Source organism: Nyctibius grandis, chromosome 4, assembly GCF_013368605.1.
Source record: "Nyctibius grandis isolate bNycGra1 chromosome 4, bNycGra1.pri, whole genome shotgun sequence".
Classification (NCBI taxonomy): Eukaryota; Metazoa; Chordata; class Aves; order Nyctibiiformes; family Nyctibiidae; genus Nyctibius; species Nyctibius grandis.
Genome location: NC_090661.1, coordinates 12,308,695 through 12,326,463, shown reverse-complemented (window position 1 = coordinate 12,326,463; position 17,769 = coordinate 12,308,695). Strand labels below are relative to the sequence as shown.

General features: G+C 37.4%; 1 protein-coding gene across 2 annotated transcripts in view; it reads left to right on the top strand.

Moving 5' to 3' along the window:
• The window catches only part of ZNF143 (zinc finger protein 143), a 43,224-nt gene that overhangs the window by 21,187 nt on the left and 4,268 nt on the right, over window positions 1-17,769 (top strand). For both annotated transcript variants that reach the window (XM_068398313.1, XM_068398312.1), the window contains exons 8-15: window positions 4,009-4,128; window positions 5,162-5,237; window positions 7,032-7,157; window positions 10,171-10,350; window positions 11,439-11,666; window positions 12,906-13,054; window positions 14,730-14,891; window positions 15,745-15,891. In XM_068398313.1, the coding sequence (XP_068254414.1) occupies window positions 4,009-4,128; window positions 5,162-5,237; window positions 7,032-7,157; window positions 10,171-10,350; window positions 11,439-11,666; window positions 12,906-13,054; window positions 14,730-14,891; window positions 15,745-15,891 (1,188 nt within the window). The remainder of the gene's footprint in view (window positions 1-4,008; window positions 4,129-5,161; window positions 5,238-7,031; window positions 7,158-10,170; window positions 10,351-11,438; window positions 11,667-12,905; window positions 13,055-14,729; window positions 14,892-15,744; window positions 15,892-17,769) is intronic.

The window sequence follows — 17,769 nt, the reverse complement described above, 5'->3', positions numbered from 1 at the left end:
CCTGACTTTTATTGCGGGTTTTGTCAGTTATCAGTAGGTAAGAGTGTGGCTCCTAGTGCATGCTTAAAGCAGCAGAAAAATACTTCCATTTCTTTTTCTGTATTCATGTTGTTAGTATGTAGAAATATAAAAACCTTTTCAATGTGAAAATACTAACTTAAAAATTCAAAGGGCAATGAAAAATACAGGTGCAACTTATTAAGTCCCAAGCTTTTTGTGCCAGATACTGTCTTGTCCGATCTGCTTTTCTGCTGCACCCAGATGGCAAGGCAAAGAGAGCGTGTGGTTATGTAAGGAGAGTGGTATTGGTCATCATAACATATTTTATTAAAGGAAAAGACAACGCAAAACATATTCTGGGCTTCAAAGAATTATGACCAACAACAAAACTAATAATAAAACCCCTATACCCTCACATGTTCAAACAACAAAATCAAAAATGGAAAAGTCATTGCACAGGAAGGTTTGGTCAGAGAAGCCCTGTTTTTCCTTTTTGTTTTATTTAAGATATAATGAACTAGACAAGGAGGAAAAATATCTTCCAAGGTAAAATACAGTACCTGTGAAAGGAAGAATTATAGGCTCACCTCTGACAGTTACATCAAAATTCTCTATTCTTAAGTTTTTTAAAAGCTAGGTCCCACAATATTTAAAGATGCAGACACTCCACTGTTGCCTGTGTGGCATGACTGTGAAAGGAATGAATAGCTAATACATGCATTATTTATGGTATTGGAATATATTCCGTTAAATGAGATCAAGAAATTTAGAGGTTGTGTACACTTGTAGGTTGGAACAGGGATAAAACTCCCAACAAAATGCAAATTTGTAGGAAGAGTAAGATAGGATCTTGGTTGGGTTTTACCTGGAAGTCAGAGCCTATTAAGCAAAATGACCTGTAACCAGTATCCAGTTACATGTTGATTTCAGCCTCAGCCCCCAAACAAAGTGAATCTGGAGGTTGTTTTATCTTCTACAAGTATGGCAACATATATGCCATATGGAAATGTGCCAATCTTATGGAGCATTATATGTTCCAAACAAAAAGATCTAATATTTCAAAAGGTATTGAGGCTTAGTCTCAAATTCTGACCCCTATAAGGTGACTTCAGTTGGCCAACTGAAGGGTCCCAAAGCTATCAATTATATATGAAAATCTTAATCGTGTTTATATCTTAATTTAAGTAGATACCTACTTTTAACTCATTATGAAATAATACTTGGGATAAAATAGTCTCATATTTAGATATAGTATTAAAAAGGTGTATATTTATAAACTTTTTAAGTCCACAAGTAACACAAGAACAGAACAGATGTCATGCTGCTAAGTAGTCATTCGAACTTACATGTGGTTAGGTTTTTCACCAAAGAAAAAAGCATAAACCCTCTTTTTGATTTCTACATGTGAAAACAAAAGACTACATGTGCCTAAATGGATATCACAATTTCCTTTCAAACCTGTCATACCCATCTGTTCATAATAAAAGCAGAATCGTATGACTGAAGCTTGTATGTATACAGTATAAAAATCTTAGCTGAGATCTTTGTTACCTTTGTTGTTCTCCTGTGTTACCTGTCTGAACTCAGGATGCATTTGTGATTTTTTTTAAAATTAGGGGTTTTTAAAATTTTGTCTATTTAAGAGTATTTTGAAATACACAATTCCTCTTAACAAGTTTCATATTATTATAAAGGTGCTTTATTTGCTGTGTTTTTCTGATGTTTTGCTATGTTTTTCTGATTTTGTGTCTCCTAACATCTGAATTTTTTAGTTTCTTTAGAGTGTATTATCTTCTAAGAACAGTAATTTTAATACTATATCTGTCCTTGTTGAATGATACTACTAGCTGAATTCGTAATAATCCTCAAGTCATACCAACTAATATATTGTGAAGAAACACATACTTTTGCAAACAGTTGTTTGAACAAACAAATGCTTGTGATGTTCAACTGATTTTTTTCCTAAGTGGTCGATTTGTTTTATTTTTTCCTCCCTCTTTGGATCAATCTTAATATTGGTAAAATTATGTCTCGTTATTTCCTTACAGATATTAGCACATTGATTATAGAACTGTTTTAATTTTCATTTAAACTTTGGCATACTTCAGCTTTATAGCAGATCTCAGCAACTATACACACATTTTTATATGCTGAAACAACAAGGAAATACTAGAAGGTTTACTGATAGAAAAAACAAATCAATGCTTAAATGCAGGTGCTCAGCCAAGCATCTCCTTCACGATCCTTAATGTATTAAAGTGACTTCTGTGATTCATGATATCATAGGTTAAACAATAGTATTAGTAATGGGTTTCTTGATTCATGACATTATGTTTTTCTCCATGGTTCCAGAGAACCTTTTCTGAAGTGGTGGAGTTGCACATTTCAGTTGATTAAAAATTTCATATTCAACTTTGCATCTTAAGTCTTAAGAACAGTCTGAAGGTAACAGGGGGCATTCTCCTTGAAGAATCCGTAGGAAAGTTGTTCTCAATCAAATTTCTGATCTATTTGAATGAGGAATTGGAGGTCTATGTGCAGTTGCAGTGCTACAGTCTCATTGGGATGAGGGAGATGTGGTGGGATAGTTCAGATAACTGGAGTGCTGTGATGGATGGATACAGGCTCTTTAATAAGGCCAGGTGGGGAAGGAGAGGAGAGGGAGCTGCCCTTCATGTGAGAGGACGGCAGGATGGGATGGGTGATGAGCCAGCCAAGAGCCGATGGGTCAGAATTAGCTGGCAGACCAGTGTGGGTGGTGTTGTGGTGGCTGTCTGCTACAGAGTGCCTGATCAGGAAGAAGATGAGGCCTTCTTCAGACAACTGGAAGAAGCCTCATGTTCACAGGCCCAGGTCCTCATGGGGAATTTTAACCACTTTGGTATCTGCTGGAAGAGCATCGCAACAGGGCACATGAAATCCAGGAGGTTTCTGGAGTTCAGGGATAGCAACTGGCAACCTAAAGCAAGTTAGTGAGCAGCTAGCAAGGTGAAGCACTTTGGTGGACCTCATACTTCTCAAGAAGAATTAATTGGGAATGTGAAGGCTGGGGGCAGCCTGCAGGAGTCTTCATCCTTAGAGATACTGAGAACGCATCTGGATACCGCTGTGAGCAACCTGCTGCAGCTGACCCTGCTTTGAGCAGGGGGTGTTGGACTAGAAGATCTCCAGAGGTGCCTGCCCACCTCATCCATTCTGCGAAATGTTCTCTTGACCATTCAGAATAGAATTGGATCCATAAGAAAAGGGGGGTGGTTTAAAAGAAGGATAGACCTTTTAAAATAGTCTCAATTACTTTGCATACAGTTGTATCAAAATGTTTACATTTGGGCTTCTGCCTCTTTCTTCAGCCTGTATAAATGTTTGTGTATGAAGTGTATGAAGAAGTCTTTAAAAGGGGTTTAAGTTGCAACACAAAGCTATTCTGTATATTTTCCTGTTGTGTCATGCCAGAAAGGAGAGTAGAACCTAGCTCAAATTGCTCCAATTAGTTTGATCAAAACACATGCATCACTGACAAAGTACAAAATGCTTTCCTTCATTTTCAAGAAGTGCTCATTATAAGTGCATTTAATTATTGTTTGGCCTTTGCATGAACTTATCTTTGAATGTGGTCTGATTTATAGCTAATCTCCCTTAGGAACAGATCCAGTACCTTAGATGTAATCTAAGCCTCTTCTGTCTACTAATTTGGTCATCTTACCACTGGGCTTATATTTCAAATTATTTTGTCTTTGTTGCTGTTTGGCTAATTAATGCATGCATTTAAATTTGCTAGCTACAAGAAAATATGCGTTACAGTTTCTCTCTTCCCTTTCATCAGAAAGTACGCTTTTTAGTTATTTATTTTTAGTTTATTTAGTGAGGACTAAGAAATACATGGCATAGCAAAGAGAGACAAAAGAAACCTGTCAGAATCAGCTCTGACTTGATAGCAAAATAAAGTGTGTGACTTTTCTGATCCATTGTGTTGGGGTTTTTTTAATGGTGTTTTTTTTTTAACTTCAGATTGTCTTGCAAGGACATGGACCAAGAGTGACTGCAAAATCTCAGCAGAGTGGAGAGAAAGCCTTTCGCTGTGATTATGATGGCTGTGGAAAACTGTACACAACAGCTCACCATCTTAAGGTGATGATATGTAAAATGAGTGTTGTTACTTTGCAGGCATGATTTTTTTTGAGAGATTGTGGTTAAAAGTAACAGAAATTCACAGAGAGCTGTTGCAATGGTGCTGTTTTGTCAAATGTTTATTGGATTGATTTTACAATAATTGGTTGTCCCAGGTGCTCAGCTGATTTTGCTTAGTGTTCTGATAAATGCAGGTGCGGGATCACGTTAGGCTCCTATATGCCTGCATGTAAGAAATCTTTTGTTGAGATAGTTTCTACCAGTAGTGTCACAGCAATTCTGAAATCTAGCATTCCCTTTATCTATTTCATCTGTACGCATGATCGTACAAAAATTCAAATTTTTGAAAGATGTTACCATCATAATACAAAGTCTAACTCTTCAAAACAATCCAACATTCAAAGTGAAAAGCTGGAACATCTTTTCTTTACAGGTGGCAGCTCCTTAATTCTCTTCCTTTTTTAAATTAAGTAAAGGAATTACTCAAACAGTAAGGGTGTAGAGCTGTTCACATTCCAATTTAGGCTGAGATAATCACTTGCTGATGAGGTGAACTCCTTGCAGTGCTGCCTTGTCTCTGACAAAGCACTCTGGAGTCAGCGAGTAATTGACTCTATGGATCATGTGTTAAAATGGTATCCTTGCTGTAGAGGTTTCATGCGATATAAGAGGATCATTAGAAGCGCTCAGTGGGGTAAAAAATCAGATAGAGAGTGGACTCTGAGGCATGTTTGCATGCTGTCTTAAATGTAGTTGCATGATGGCAACTCTGTGTGTATTTACAGAAATGTTTTTTTGCAAAACTTACCGAAAAGATCAAGTTAGACCTTGGGAAGAGACATCTTTAGTTTTAGGGAAAACATTGTTACCATATTTCTTTTTTTTTTTTTTATCACTGATTTAAAAAGAAGACACTTGAATGTGAATCTTAGGAAGAGAAATAAAATATGTTGTCTTTGAGAATGAACTGTTTCTGTGTTGAAGTAATCAGATACAACATTTCATTAAGTCAGTGTATTGGATGTCTTGACAGGTGCACGAAAGGTCACACACAGGAGACAGACCGTATCAGTGTGAACATCCTGGATGTGGCAAAGCCTTTGCAACAGGTAACCTTTTGTAGACTAGCTCCTCCTGCTTGTTAGTGTTTGTGTCTGTATAAAGTAAGTTCTTAATATTGCCTTTTTTAAACTGCAAAGTAAAGAACTCGGTTGGGAGAACTGCAAAAAAAAAGTCATCATTTCAGCTAGCATAGCATATAGAAAGGACAGAGGATTTAACTCTTAGTTACTGAAGGAGGAATGAGGTGAAACACTTGACACTTTCCCTTACTCTTCACCTGTCATGCTACAGTCAGATTTTATGTTGAAAAAATAACATGAAACTTTCTTAACATGAAACTAATTGTATGAGTTAAATGAGGTGATAATAAGAAGCTGGACCTGTTGGCTAGAGGTAAATACCTGATCTTCTGTTCCAAATTTGAAAGGAGCTTTGATAGAAGATGCTCTTTTAAGTGTTCTTTATTGGATTTATATCAGAGTATGACATTTCTCATGAAGTGAATTCTACATATTATACAGACTATTCTGTTCATAAATGATGCTGTCCTTGAGATTTAATTTGGTTGTGCAGAATGCAATTACGAAGAATGAAATATGGAAGACAGTGAAAGAGCAAAACTCATTTCAAATGTTATTCTTTTACTTTGAATGCAAATTAGTATGATGCTTAGAAAAGTTAGGTTCTATTTAAAAAAAACCCTAAGATGTTTTTAAAATAACTTCCTCTGTTCTAATACATTTAATACTGTTTCTTTGAATAGAAACAAGCAAAAGAAATGCTGATGAGAAAGGTCAAGGGGGAAGCAACCACACTTAAAGGGTTGCACCTAAGTTTAATTGCATAGTGTTTGTAAAGGGATTTCAAAATTACTAATGAAATACTCTATTGCAACAGACTGATGCATGGCTATAAATAGCTGTTTGTCTATTAATACCATATTTTTGGTCAGAGCCATTGTACCACTGTAGTTCAGCAATCCTTGCCTTTGATAAAGTTCATTTTAAGTACTGAATGCTCTCAGTTTAAATATTAAGAACTCTCCTGGGTTGGATCATGAAATTGAGTTTATTTTAGATGTAAGAATGAATTAATGCTCAGCTTGGTAGACATGCTTTGTGTATTTAAAAGCATCAAGAATAGGAATTTCAGCTGTTTAGGGAGAACACACTATGAAACTAAAGCAGGTGCCATCTTCTTACAGACTGTTACTTTATTTTGTAGAAATATATTCATCACTCGTGGACACAAGTAAAATTCAAGTTCATTTTCTAAAATGGCTGTTTCAGGGTTCTTTAGGGAAGTGCAGAAAGTAATCTTAAAGGGAAGGAGTGTCCATGACTGCTGTCAATTGGCACCTATATATGTGTTGATGTTAGTAATATGGTTTAAAATAATTAGAATTTAGAGCCTGGATAGCAGTAGAGCTTTTACTGCTGACTTCATTAATGGTAATGATTTTTGTATGAGCGAATAATTAAATGTCATTTTGATGACAGTAGTGGTAAGAGATTAAGAGTAGATGGAATACAGAGCATACAGCTTCCTCAGAAGACAGAATAAATATTTATCCACATTATAATCATTACAGTTTATCCTTTTGAAGGGAAGGAGAAGCATTATGGAAGTGTACTTCCGTCATAAATGATGAATTTCTAAACTGCATCTAGAGTTCTGCTGCTCTGTATGGTAGAACGAAGAGCTTGTGAAGAGTGAAAGAGCAAATTTTACTCATCAGGGAGCTTCCTTGTTGGAATGGCAAGCGTAGCTTTTGATGGTGATGGTTTATGAGTATCCTGATTTTGTGTTTATACTGTTATAACATCCGTTCTGATCTTCAGGGTATGGGTTAAAAAGTCATGTCCGAACACACACTGGTGAAAAGCCTTATCGGTGCACAGAAGAAAATTGCACCAAATCATTCAAGACTTCTGGAGACCTGCAGAAACATATCCGAACCCACACAGGTACGATTATCGCCCTTTTTTTTTTTTTTTGCTTATTCACTTAGGTGGATTTTTTTTTTCTCTGTCATCATTCTGTGACTTTATACTTATGAAATCAGCCTTCTCTTTCTGAAGCCCAGTGAGCTCAACAGCATTTCAGCATGGTAAGCATCTACTGCAAATCCAGCATGCTTTTCTTGGAAAAAGCACCTAAGCATTCACACTGCTATTGCAAATGCACTAACTTTTAGCAGTGCTTCACTTACGTTGTCACTGAGTCACCTGGTGCCTTTACAGTTTCATTTGCAGCTGTAACAGAACAAGGAACTTTTCCTCAATAATATGGCTTGCCTTTTAGAAATGGCATCAGGGTTAAGTTTTGGTGCTTTAAGATAACTTGCATGCCAGCTTCATGAAGGTTGATAGTTCTGAGCTTGTTGTTACCCTGATTTCCCTTCTCTTCTTGCAGCAGAAAAATGAGCAAAAATATCATAGAAAACCAACTGTTATTAAAACTTCCAAATGCCTAAAAAATAAGATATTACATTTTGTCTAAAAATTTGAAAGCCAAAATACAGATAAATTGTCGACAGCAAAACTCTATGGGTGCACACAGGTGTAAACAAGTTTTCACAATGTCTCCTTTGCTCCTGAGATCTCCAAATAAAAAGAAAAAAAACCTTAAATGTAGGAAGAATAATCTATCACTTACTAACCTGTTCCCTTAAGTATATTTACTTGCCTGCTTAGAACACTGACAGGCTTTTCCACTGAACTTTCTGAATCTTAGAGAGTAAAAAAGAAAAAAAAAGAACAAAAGAAATAGGTTTTTCTCAGGTTGAAAAGCACAATGCCGGGGGGGAGGGGGGAATAAAAGGCAGGCAATAAAAATTATAAAACCTCAAGATTATATTGAGATAATTCTGCTTTCCTAGACTTCTGTATTCAAAGACAGTCTGTTGGGATTAGTGCTATCCTGATGTTAAATTGGTCATCGGGATGAAGACATAAAAGTATCATCTGTTTCCAGTTGTAGAAGGAAAGTGTTTGATGTTGTTATGTAGTACGTCAAGCACAGACTATGAACTGAAAGTTTTCTGTAGTGTGGACAACTACTTGATTAGCTGTAGACTGTCATCTTTACTTCTTTATGGCCATAGAAGTTGTATGGTAATTTAATTGCTTTAATCTAATTTAGCAGTTGAGACAAAAGACTTGAGCCAGTCCTATGTAAGTGTTTACCCATTTGAACAATATTAATAACACAGTCATAGACTCCTAGCAGCCCAGGGACCAGAGTTCAGGGCTGTCTTTTTTTCAATTTATGAGTAGTTGCAGGAAGCCAAAGAATGAGAAGAAAATTGCACCAAGCCCTTTGTGCAGATGGATGGAGTAGTGTATGCTCATACCCTATGCAAGCTGCAACAGCGCACCCGATGGAGGCAAGTCTGGGTGCTGCCCACTCTCTCCCATGGCTCTCAAACCTTTTCGTTCCTTTGTCATGTAGAGCAGGGTTAGCGCTTTCTTCATTTTCTGCCTGTTCTAGCCAAAAGTGATTTTTCCCTCTCAGTGGCAGTCCAGTCTCATTTTCTGTTGCCATCAAATGCTTGCCTCGGGTTCCTCCATGACTTCCCCAGATACGCTATTCTGGTATCAGAAAAGCTGGTGTGCATAGTTCCTCATAGCTGCTGTGGGGTAGAGCTTGAAGGCTTCTGACTGGCTTTGCATTTCTAGTGCTAGAAATCTCAGTCACCTGGAAACAGGTCACTTTTCTAGCAAGAACATTAGAAACTTAAAAGGCTGGCCTCGCCAACCGGTCGGATGACATTCTTGCAGGCATTCTTTAAGAGCAGTCTGTTTTTGTTACTCATGCAGGGGCTGTTGTTGGGCAGGGTTGACTCTGCAACCCTGCTCCTTTCAGGCATGATTCAAGGTCGTGTGTGAAGCAAGGATTGGGGGAGCCATGGTAACACAACATTGAGGCGAGTAGGTCTAATACGCACACACTGCCTTGGCAGAAAGCTGAAAAACCTTCCCGAAACAGCTGCCCTAAGGAGTGAATTATAGTTTCCTCTGCCAAGGAGCTACCTACTTTGGAGTTTCATGGTATTAATGTCTCTATCAGGACTTTGATTTTTATTTCTGTCTCAAAGTACTTAATGTTGTATCTGAGGTGGTAATCTACCCTCTCTTGCTCTCAGATTCTTCTCTTTGGTAAGCAGTGCAGTGAGTGGAATGTACTTAGCTCTAGGAAGTGTGAAATTACAACAGGACAGCATGTCAGGTGGCTCGTACTTCTCCCCCCTCGGTGTGCTTTGATAGATGTGACAGATCAGGGGTATTGGGGTATTAGACAGGGGTTGGCCTTATCTAGTGTTCATGGTGAAATGTTTTGATGCAGTGATGTAAGTTATGGTGCTTACATTTATATTACACGAATAGACTTATTTTAAAAAGAACCTGTATTTGTGCTTGCTTTGGTTTTGGGGTTTGAAACTTGAGTTTCGGGGCTCAAAGAAACTATGAGTTTCTTTCCTCTCTCTTTAAAACATTGGTTCTTCTCGTGTAAGGTTAGGTGCTTTCTATAATGAGTTTTACTAATCCATTTGTATCTTGGTTATATGCTAAATCATGAAGGTATTTTTTTCATTTTATGAATTACAATTGACAAATGTACAAATGGTACGATACGCTTGTTTTGGATAATGTATGTATGAATTGGGGGGTTGTTAAATACATGTTAGAATATGGACAATGTGGAAGCTAATCCAAGCAACTGTGTCTGTTTTATACATCATAAAGTACTAATCTAAATGCTTCATAATTTAGCTTACAGACTGTATGATTTTCTGAATTTTGCCAGTTTTGGCTAAACAGAACACTCCACAGTGGCATGTTCATGGTATTTCTGACTGAGGATCTGAAAGAGAGAATTAGGTAGTTTTAGATTCCTACATTCAGTCTAAGTGTAACTTAGGATTTTTGTTCTTTTATAACTTTTGCATATGTACCTTTTACTTTCTTTTTTTTTCAGGTGAAAGGCCCTTTAAGTGTCCATTTGAAGGATGTGGCAGGTCATTCACAACATCTAATATTAGAAAAGTTCACATCAGGACACATACAGGTGAAAGGCCTTATTACTGTACAGAGCCAGGATGTGGGAGAGCTTTTGCCAGTGCAACGAATTATAAGAATCATGTGAGGATACACACAGGTATATGAGTGATGTTTTGTATTTTGAAGTGGAATCTGCTTGGGAGAGGCTGTGTCATTCTCCTTTTTTGGTGCATTGTAATTGGATATAATCATGTTTATATGACCTGGCTTGGTACTGTTGTTCGGGCCTCCTCTCCCCTCAGCTGAGGATAGTTAAGCAGTTAGGTTTCCTGCCTTGCTGTCAAGGCAGAATAATTTTGCTTTGGATACAAAGTTCTTTAAAACGAATGCAAAACCTTGTCTTCAGTGGACATTGGGCTAAATCCTTAATATAGTTCTGGGGCTTGCCTGGGTTGTGAGCTGTTTCTTAAATAAATAACAGTAAAGCACAAGTCTGAGCTTGACTTTGGCTCACTGTTGTGAGTCACCCTTTCATCCTAGCTGTATTTTCCTTACTGCTGGAGCAGTGTTCAAAACCTTCTTTTTATAGACTGGAGGTGAAAATACTTCTCCAACTTGATTGTCAGGGTTAGTCAGCAGAAGTAATCAGCACAAATTCTCGAAAATGTAAAAGCCAGTGATGGCCATATCATCTTGATAGCCTTATATATTTTATGGAAGCACAGACAAGTTTCATGGAGGTACGTTTTGTATCTAATTTGGACATTTGTTTCATTGATTTTTAAAGGAAAGGTGTTTTAATGTGAAACCATAACTGTTTAAGCATATGCTTCCTGTAGATTTCTTCAGAGCTTAGAGACTCAAAAGTAAGTGAAATTGTACTAGTGTATCAACATACCTGATCACTGAGGAAAAGTATGGGGCTTCCAGTAACAAAAGAACAAAATTCTCAATACGATGCCAAATTGATATCACAGCTTTCAGCCTGTATCATTCTGTCTTCATCAGAAGGATGTTTTAGATGGAATGACAGGGAGAAAAAAGGGCCCAACTTTTACTGACAGCAGTTTTTTAAAAAAGACAATGAGAGGCTGCACTGATACACTTTGTGAGCTTGAGCTTCACTATTGCCTTTGAATTGAAGTACAGTTGGTAATGAAGGTGTGTCACTAAATATCATTTGTTGACAATTTTTTTGTGCATCCTGGATAAAGTTTTCTTTATCCCTTTTGTTTTTCCATACAGGGGAGAAGCCCTATGTCTGTACAGTTCCTGGCTGTGATAAACGTTTTACAGAGTATTCCAGTTTATACAAACATCATGTTGTACATACTCATTCCAAACCATATAACTGCAATCACTGTGGGAAAACATACAAGCAGATTTCTACCCTTGCTATGCACAAGCGGACAGCACACAATGACACAGAGCCCATTGAAGAAGAACAAGAGGCTTTTTTTGAGCCACCTCCAGGTAGGTTAGAGTTTCAGTCTTTGAACCTCTTCTTGTAAAAAAATGGGTTGGATAATATTTTGCTGTTTTTTTTTATAACAAAGGAAATGAAAGCATAGATAAAAATCTGAAGTACTTTAAAAAGTTACTTGACTTCTTTGTAGGACTTTTTAGTGTGGTAGGCAACTTGTAAACAGAACCTGTGAGAGTAATTGACCGGATCATAAACTCATTTATAGCAGTCCTGGGGATAAGAGAGAAATTTGAGTTGCAGTCCCAGCAAACCTGCTATAAACATGAATGTGGTAAGGAAGCTGAGAGAATCTAAAATGTTTATGTTTGCAACCTACTGGATTTTCCTTAGGGATTTTTGTAAGAGTATGTATAACACTATGGCCGGCAAGAGTCTTTTTTTCAGGAGTAAAGGCACTGCCTTGAGAAAAGGAAAATCTGTCTTTGCAGCACCATGAGACTGTGCTGTTTTTGCTGCGGTTAATAGCAGTTTCTGTAAACTCTCCTAGAGGCAAAGATGAAAATAAGCTCATGTGCTGCAGTACTCCTTAGAATATGTTTTTCATGGTATCATGAGTACTGAATCCTATGACTATAAAAGATAAGACTGAAGGAAGTACTGTGATAGGACAAATATCACTTGTCAAATTGTGGTTTATAGATGTGACTGAATATAGGAAATACATGTGCAAACTGTTTTGGTCAGAAAAGATGTTTTACTACATGTATGTGGGAAACTGCACTGAATGCCTCAAGCAGATTTGCTATAGTCTAATTCCTTCTTTTAAGGGAATGATAAGATTCATTTGCTGAGGTTAAACATTTATTAAGATAATGAACTTACTTAAATCTTCACACAAAGGCATCAATGTGTTCTCCTGTATGGTTGTTAATTAATAACTTTTAAAAAGCTGCCAGCTGTGTTTGCATGGAGCCTCTTGTATGGAGAGGTTAACATTTAATGAATGAATTAGAAATGTTTGTCACCATTTTAATATTTGCTTATAAACTAAATGTCTATTTTCTTTATGAATAGTATTTACGTGTGTTAACACTCATTGCTAAAAGATTATAGCCCGTGTTCCCAAAGCAACAGACTTCCTGACTTGCAAAAATTTTGTGGAAAGATACCAAAAGCATTGGAGTATAAAACCTTCAAACCAGGCTGGCACTTAATCCTTGTCATTTGCTTTCCTGGCAGCATTTAGAGTACGTAAACTATCCTCTTCCCTTCTTTGTATCAAATAGGTCAAGGTGAAGATGTTCTCAAAGGCTCCCAGATAACCTATGTGACAGGCGTAGAGGGAGAAGATGTAATTTCTGCACAGGTTGCTACAGTTACTCAGTCAGGATTAGGTCAACAAGTAGCACTAATATCCCAGGACGGAACCCAACATGTAAGTAACCACAGTGTTAAAGAGCTGACAAAAATATGTTGAGAATTGAGGCAGGTGTTTGCAGATACTCCATGTGCTTTCTAAAATCAGTTAGGATTCTTGATAAATACATATGTGTGTTTCTTAAGGAAAGAAGCTTCTTTGGAGCTGGGTCAGGGTATGTTCAGAGTTGGGCCTCCTGTGGAATACGTAAATTAAACCACATGTTCTGACATCTGAAACTGTATGAACACAAAGCTAGACTTTTTGGCTATCCTTGTTATCTTTGTCACTCTTAAAGTAGGCATGGGCTATTTTAACAATTGTTATATATACAGCCTAGTTCCTGAGGTTTCTCAGAATTCCTTGATTATTCTGTTACTGTCTGGTGGTCATCTTCACTGTCGTCTTGTCTGCACACACTGTGGGGGGGTGGGAAATCTTTCTAGTCCAGGTGCCTGCTTTACAAGCTGTTTGGTAGTGTGCAGTTCTTACCATTTCTAACAAACAAGAGGATAAGGAATGCTTTGATACTACCTCCACTTGAAAATTCCTATGGGCATATTTTTTAAGGATTTCATATGAAATTTCATTGGGAGGAGATTTCAACACAACTCTTCTGTTTGGCTATGGCATATGGGGAAAAGTTTATATCTCATCTGGAAGGGTAGCTGAAATGCCAGTAGCATATGAAAGGTATCTTCTAAATTCAAATTAGAAATGAAATATTAAAGGGGGCTGTTATATTGCCAGCCCTGAACATTGCAGCAGTACTCAGTAACTGGCATTTTTACCCTCTAAAATGAAGGCATGCAGAAGCCTTGACATGGAGTTCTCGCATTTATTTAAATTATCCTTCAGCTTGGCTTTAGTTCTGGGATGTTTTATTACCTTGTAAATCAGACATCAAATCACATATCTGATGCCCTAATGCATTTATAATGGAGGCATCAGTAATTTATATCATTTTTTTATGAATTGTTTATTCATGGTTTAAATTCTAAGCCCTCATAGGCCTCTCTAGTATTTCCATTAAGATAAAAGTATGTCAGGTGGTACTACCTTGAGTCACATTGTCTATTGTGTAAGACATATGCATAGATATGCATATCATGCAGTTATTTGGGATATGATCTGATTAACATGGAGTTGTAGACTCTGGGGGCAAGTATGCATCCTTTTTCTTATTACTGTGAGCCATAGTTTTATTTCTGTAAACAGATAACTGTGTCTGAAAGGTCATGGAATATTAGATCCCAATCAGTAAGATGAATGCGATAAGGGCTCTTTGTTCAAGATGGGACTTGGCCAAAGAGTGACGGTGATTCCCAAGGAATGCATGAGCATGCCGGTCAGGAGGTGAAATAATGGCTACTAGATCTTTTGGCCAGTATGTTCATTCTGATAATGGCTTAAAATATTTTTTCCCTGCTATTATGAATAAGTTGCCTTTTTGTTCTGGATTGCTACACATTTTGTTTCACATGAAAAAATTGAATTAGGAGGAGTATTCCTGCTGAACCAACTAGCAGGAATTTGTTTGATAAATGTTGTTACACTTCAAATGCATATCATAATTTTTTTTCAAACCTTACTTAAAAACATATGTTATGTTGCCAAAAGCTAAGACTCAGGTATGACTTGAGCAGCAATCAAACCTTCTTTTTTTTACTTCAGGAATTATTTTGTATTTCAGGTCAACATATCCCAGGCAGATATGCAGGCCATTGGCAATACTATCACTATGGTAACACAAGATGGCACCACCATCACAGTCCCTGCCCACGATGCCGTCATCTCTTCTGCAGGAACACATTCTGTAGCGATGGTTACTGCAGAAGGCACCGAAGGACAGCAGGTAAGATATTACCCTGCCTACATGTGTAATGTTCATTTATAAGATGATATAAAATAGGCACCTAGGCCATCATAGTTCTGTCATTCACATAGATTTATCTAAGTAAAGCAGTTTTCAACACCTGGCCATAGCATGCCCCTCATAAGAGTATGATGTGTTCTCCTCCAGTACTATACATCAACATATGGCAGAATGTTTTAAAAACAATTGGGCACCAAGAAAAAATTCTGAGGTACCGGTCCGGTAATTCATTAGGTATCTGTAAAATAAGACCTAGAAATGCTAAGCGTTTTCCCTAAGTCACATAGTAAATAAGTGGCAGAACTAAGAATAGAATCCGTTATGAACTGTAACTCATTACAATTAAGTGATAACTTAATATTATGGGACTGTAATTTATTTGGCAGATAGGAAGCATTTGTATAAGTATATATTTCTGGTTTTGTTTTTAATATACAAACACAATAGCTAACTTTTTAGTAGAAATATAGTGATATAATTTTTAATCTTTAAGTTAAAATGCATTCCACTGTTCTAAAAATGTGCCACATGAAAATGAAGATACTTATTAACCACCGTGCTCTGTGTGTATAAATAATCACAGGCTTGTAGGCACATTTATTGAACTTCTGTGCAGTTCTGAGGATATTTATGTTTTGAGAGCTAATAGGTAACTTTGAGAACACAGTGATGGCAACCTTTCTTAAAAAAATGTATCATTTGTACAATAGAATTATGCTCATGACTAATCACAGCTTTGAATTTAACTTGAACTTTGAAGATAATTGTTGTATGAGGTCAGTAACGGTAACAGATATGTCATTCAGTTGATTCTCTTCCTTTGGTCTTGAAGGTTGCTATTGTGGCTCAAGACTTAGCAGCATTTCATAGTGCCTCATCAGAAATGGGACATCAGCAACATGGGCACCATTTAGTGACTACAGAAACTAGACCTGTTACATTGTTGGCTACATCCAATGGAACACAAATTGCAGTACAGGTAAGATGCTGATAAATGTTTTTTTGGAGTGTTTCTTACTTCTAGAGCTAGAAGCTCCTAGTCATGTAACAAAATTATTCGAATGAGCTTGGCTCCCCTGAAAAAATAGTCCATTACCATATGGTCTCATATTTTAAATAATAGGTAGGGTTAGGAAGAGCAATAATAAGCGCCTGATTTTCCAAATCTACTTGTAGAACTTCCAAAAAAAGGGGAGGTTAGGGGAGGGCGAAACTGCAGGTCAACTAACTCGTTCATGGAGTCACAGGTTTTCAGTGCAAAAGCACATTCATTCATCCTTCAGCATTACATATAAAGCTGATACATATAAAGCCAGACTCTCAAGGGTAAATTACTATGAACGTATACAAATAAAATTACTGAATTATGTTATTTGAACCTTGAAATGCTAATAGCAAAAAAGTGTAAACAGTTATATAGAAAGATTAATAATCAGAAATCTCTGGAAATAGTAACCTTCTGTTTATGTGTCAAACCAGCACAGGACAAGCAGCAGTCTCTGTAAATAGTTCCTTACATTGTCCAAACAGTGTAATGAAAGAGTAATTTCTAGGTATGAAAGAGTTTAATTTAAATTGGGTTAATTTAAAAGAAGGTGGAAACCAAGCTCAAATTAAGCTTTTAGCTAGAAAGTAACCGAAAACAAAAGCCTGGGAAAGTATTTTTGTGAATAGATTATTCAGAGGAAAGCTTGGCTTGACTGGAAGATTGAATGAAACTTCTAGCGCAAACAATGGCCAGTATGCTACCTTACTCAAACATTAAATTAATTATGTGTATATTTTATTTTTGTTACATATGACATGATGGTAAGTTAATAGAAGCTTTTGGAAATCTTGAATCTGAAAGATTTAGTATTTTAAAAAGTCATATCTTTAAATGACATTGCAGTCAAGGGTCAAATAAATGACTGAAGGATCTTAGGGAAATTGGCATTCCAATGACAGAAGCCAATTTTAAACTCAAAGTAAAATAAAAGGAGTTGAATTAGTTTAAATTTTGTGTTGCATAGTAGAATCAGTTCTGCAAAGTGCCTAATACTTTTGGTCTACCTCATAGCACTCTTGATTCTGTGCTTAACTATGTGCATAAATAGGAAGTCCAGTGGGAATCATAGAATCATTTTGGTTGGAAAGGACCTTTAAGATCATAGAGTCCAACCATTAACCTAACACTATCAAGTCCACCACTAAACCATATCTCTAAGTACCACATCTACTCATCTTTTAAAAACCTCCAGGGATGGTGACCACCACTTCCCTGGGTAGTCTGTTCCAGTGTTATAACCCTTTCAGTGAAGAAACTTCTCCTGATATCCAATCTAAACCTCCCCTGGCGCAACTTGAGGCCATTTCCTCTTGTCCTATTGCTTGTTACCTGGGAGAAGAGACTAACACCCTCCTCACTACAACCTCCTTTCAGATACTTGTAGACAGCAATAAGGTCTCCCCTCAGCCTCCTTTTCTCTAGACTAAACAACCCCAGTTCCCTCAGCCGCTCCTCATAAGACTTGTTCTCCAGACCCTTCACCAGCTTCATTGCCCTTCTTTGGACTCTCTCTAGCACCTCAATGTCTTTCTTGTAGTGAGGGGCCCAAAACTGAACACAGTATTCAAGATGCAGCCTCTCCAGTGCCATGTACAAAGGGACAATCACTTCCATTGTCCTGCTGGCCACACTATTTCTGATGCAAGCTAGGATGCTGTTGGCCTTCCTGGCCACCTGGGCACACTGCTGGCTCATAGTCAGCTGGCCATCGATCAACACCCCCAGGTCCCTTTCCACCAGGCAGCTTTCTAGCTGTCTTCCCCAAGCCTGTAGCGTTACCTGGGGTTGTTGTGCCCCAAGTGCAGGACC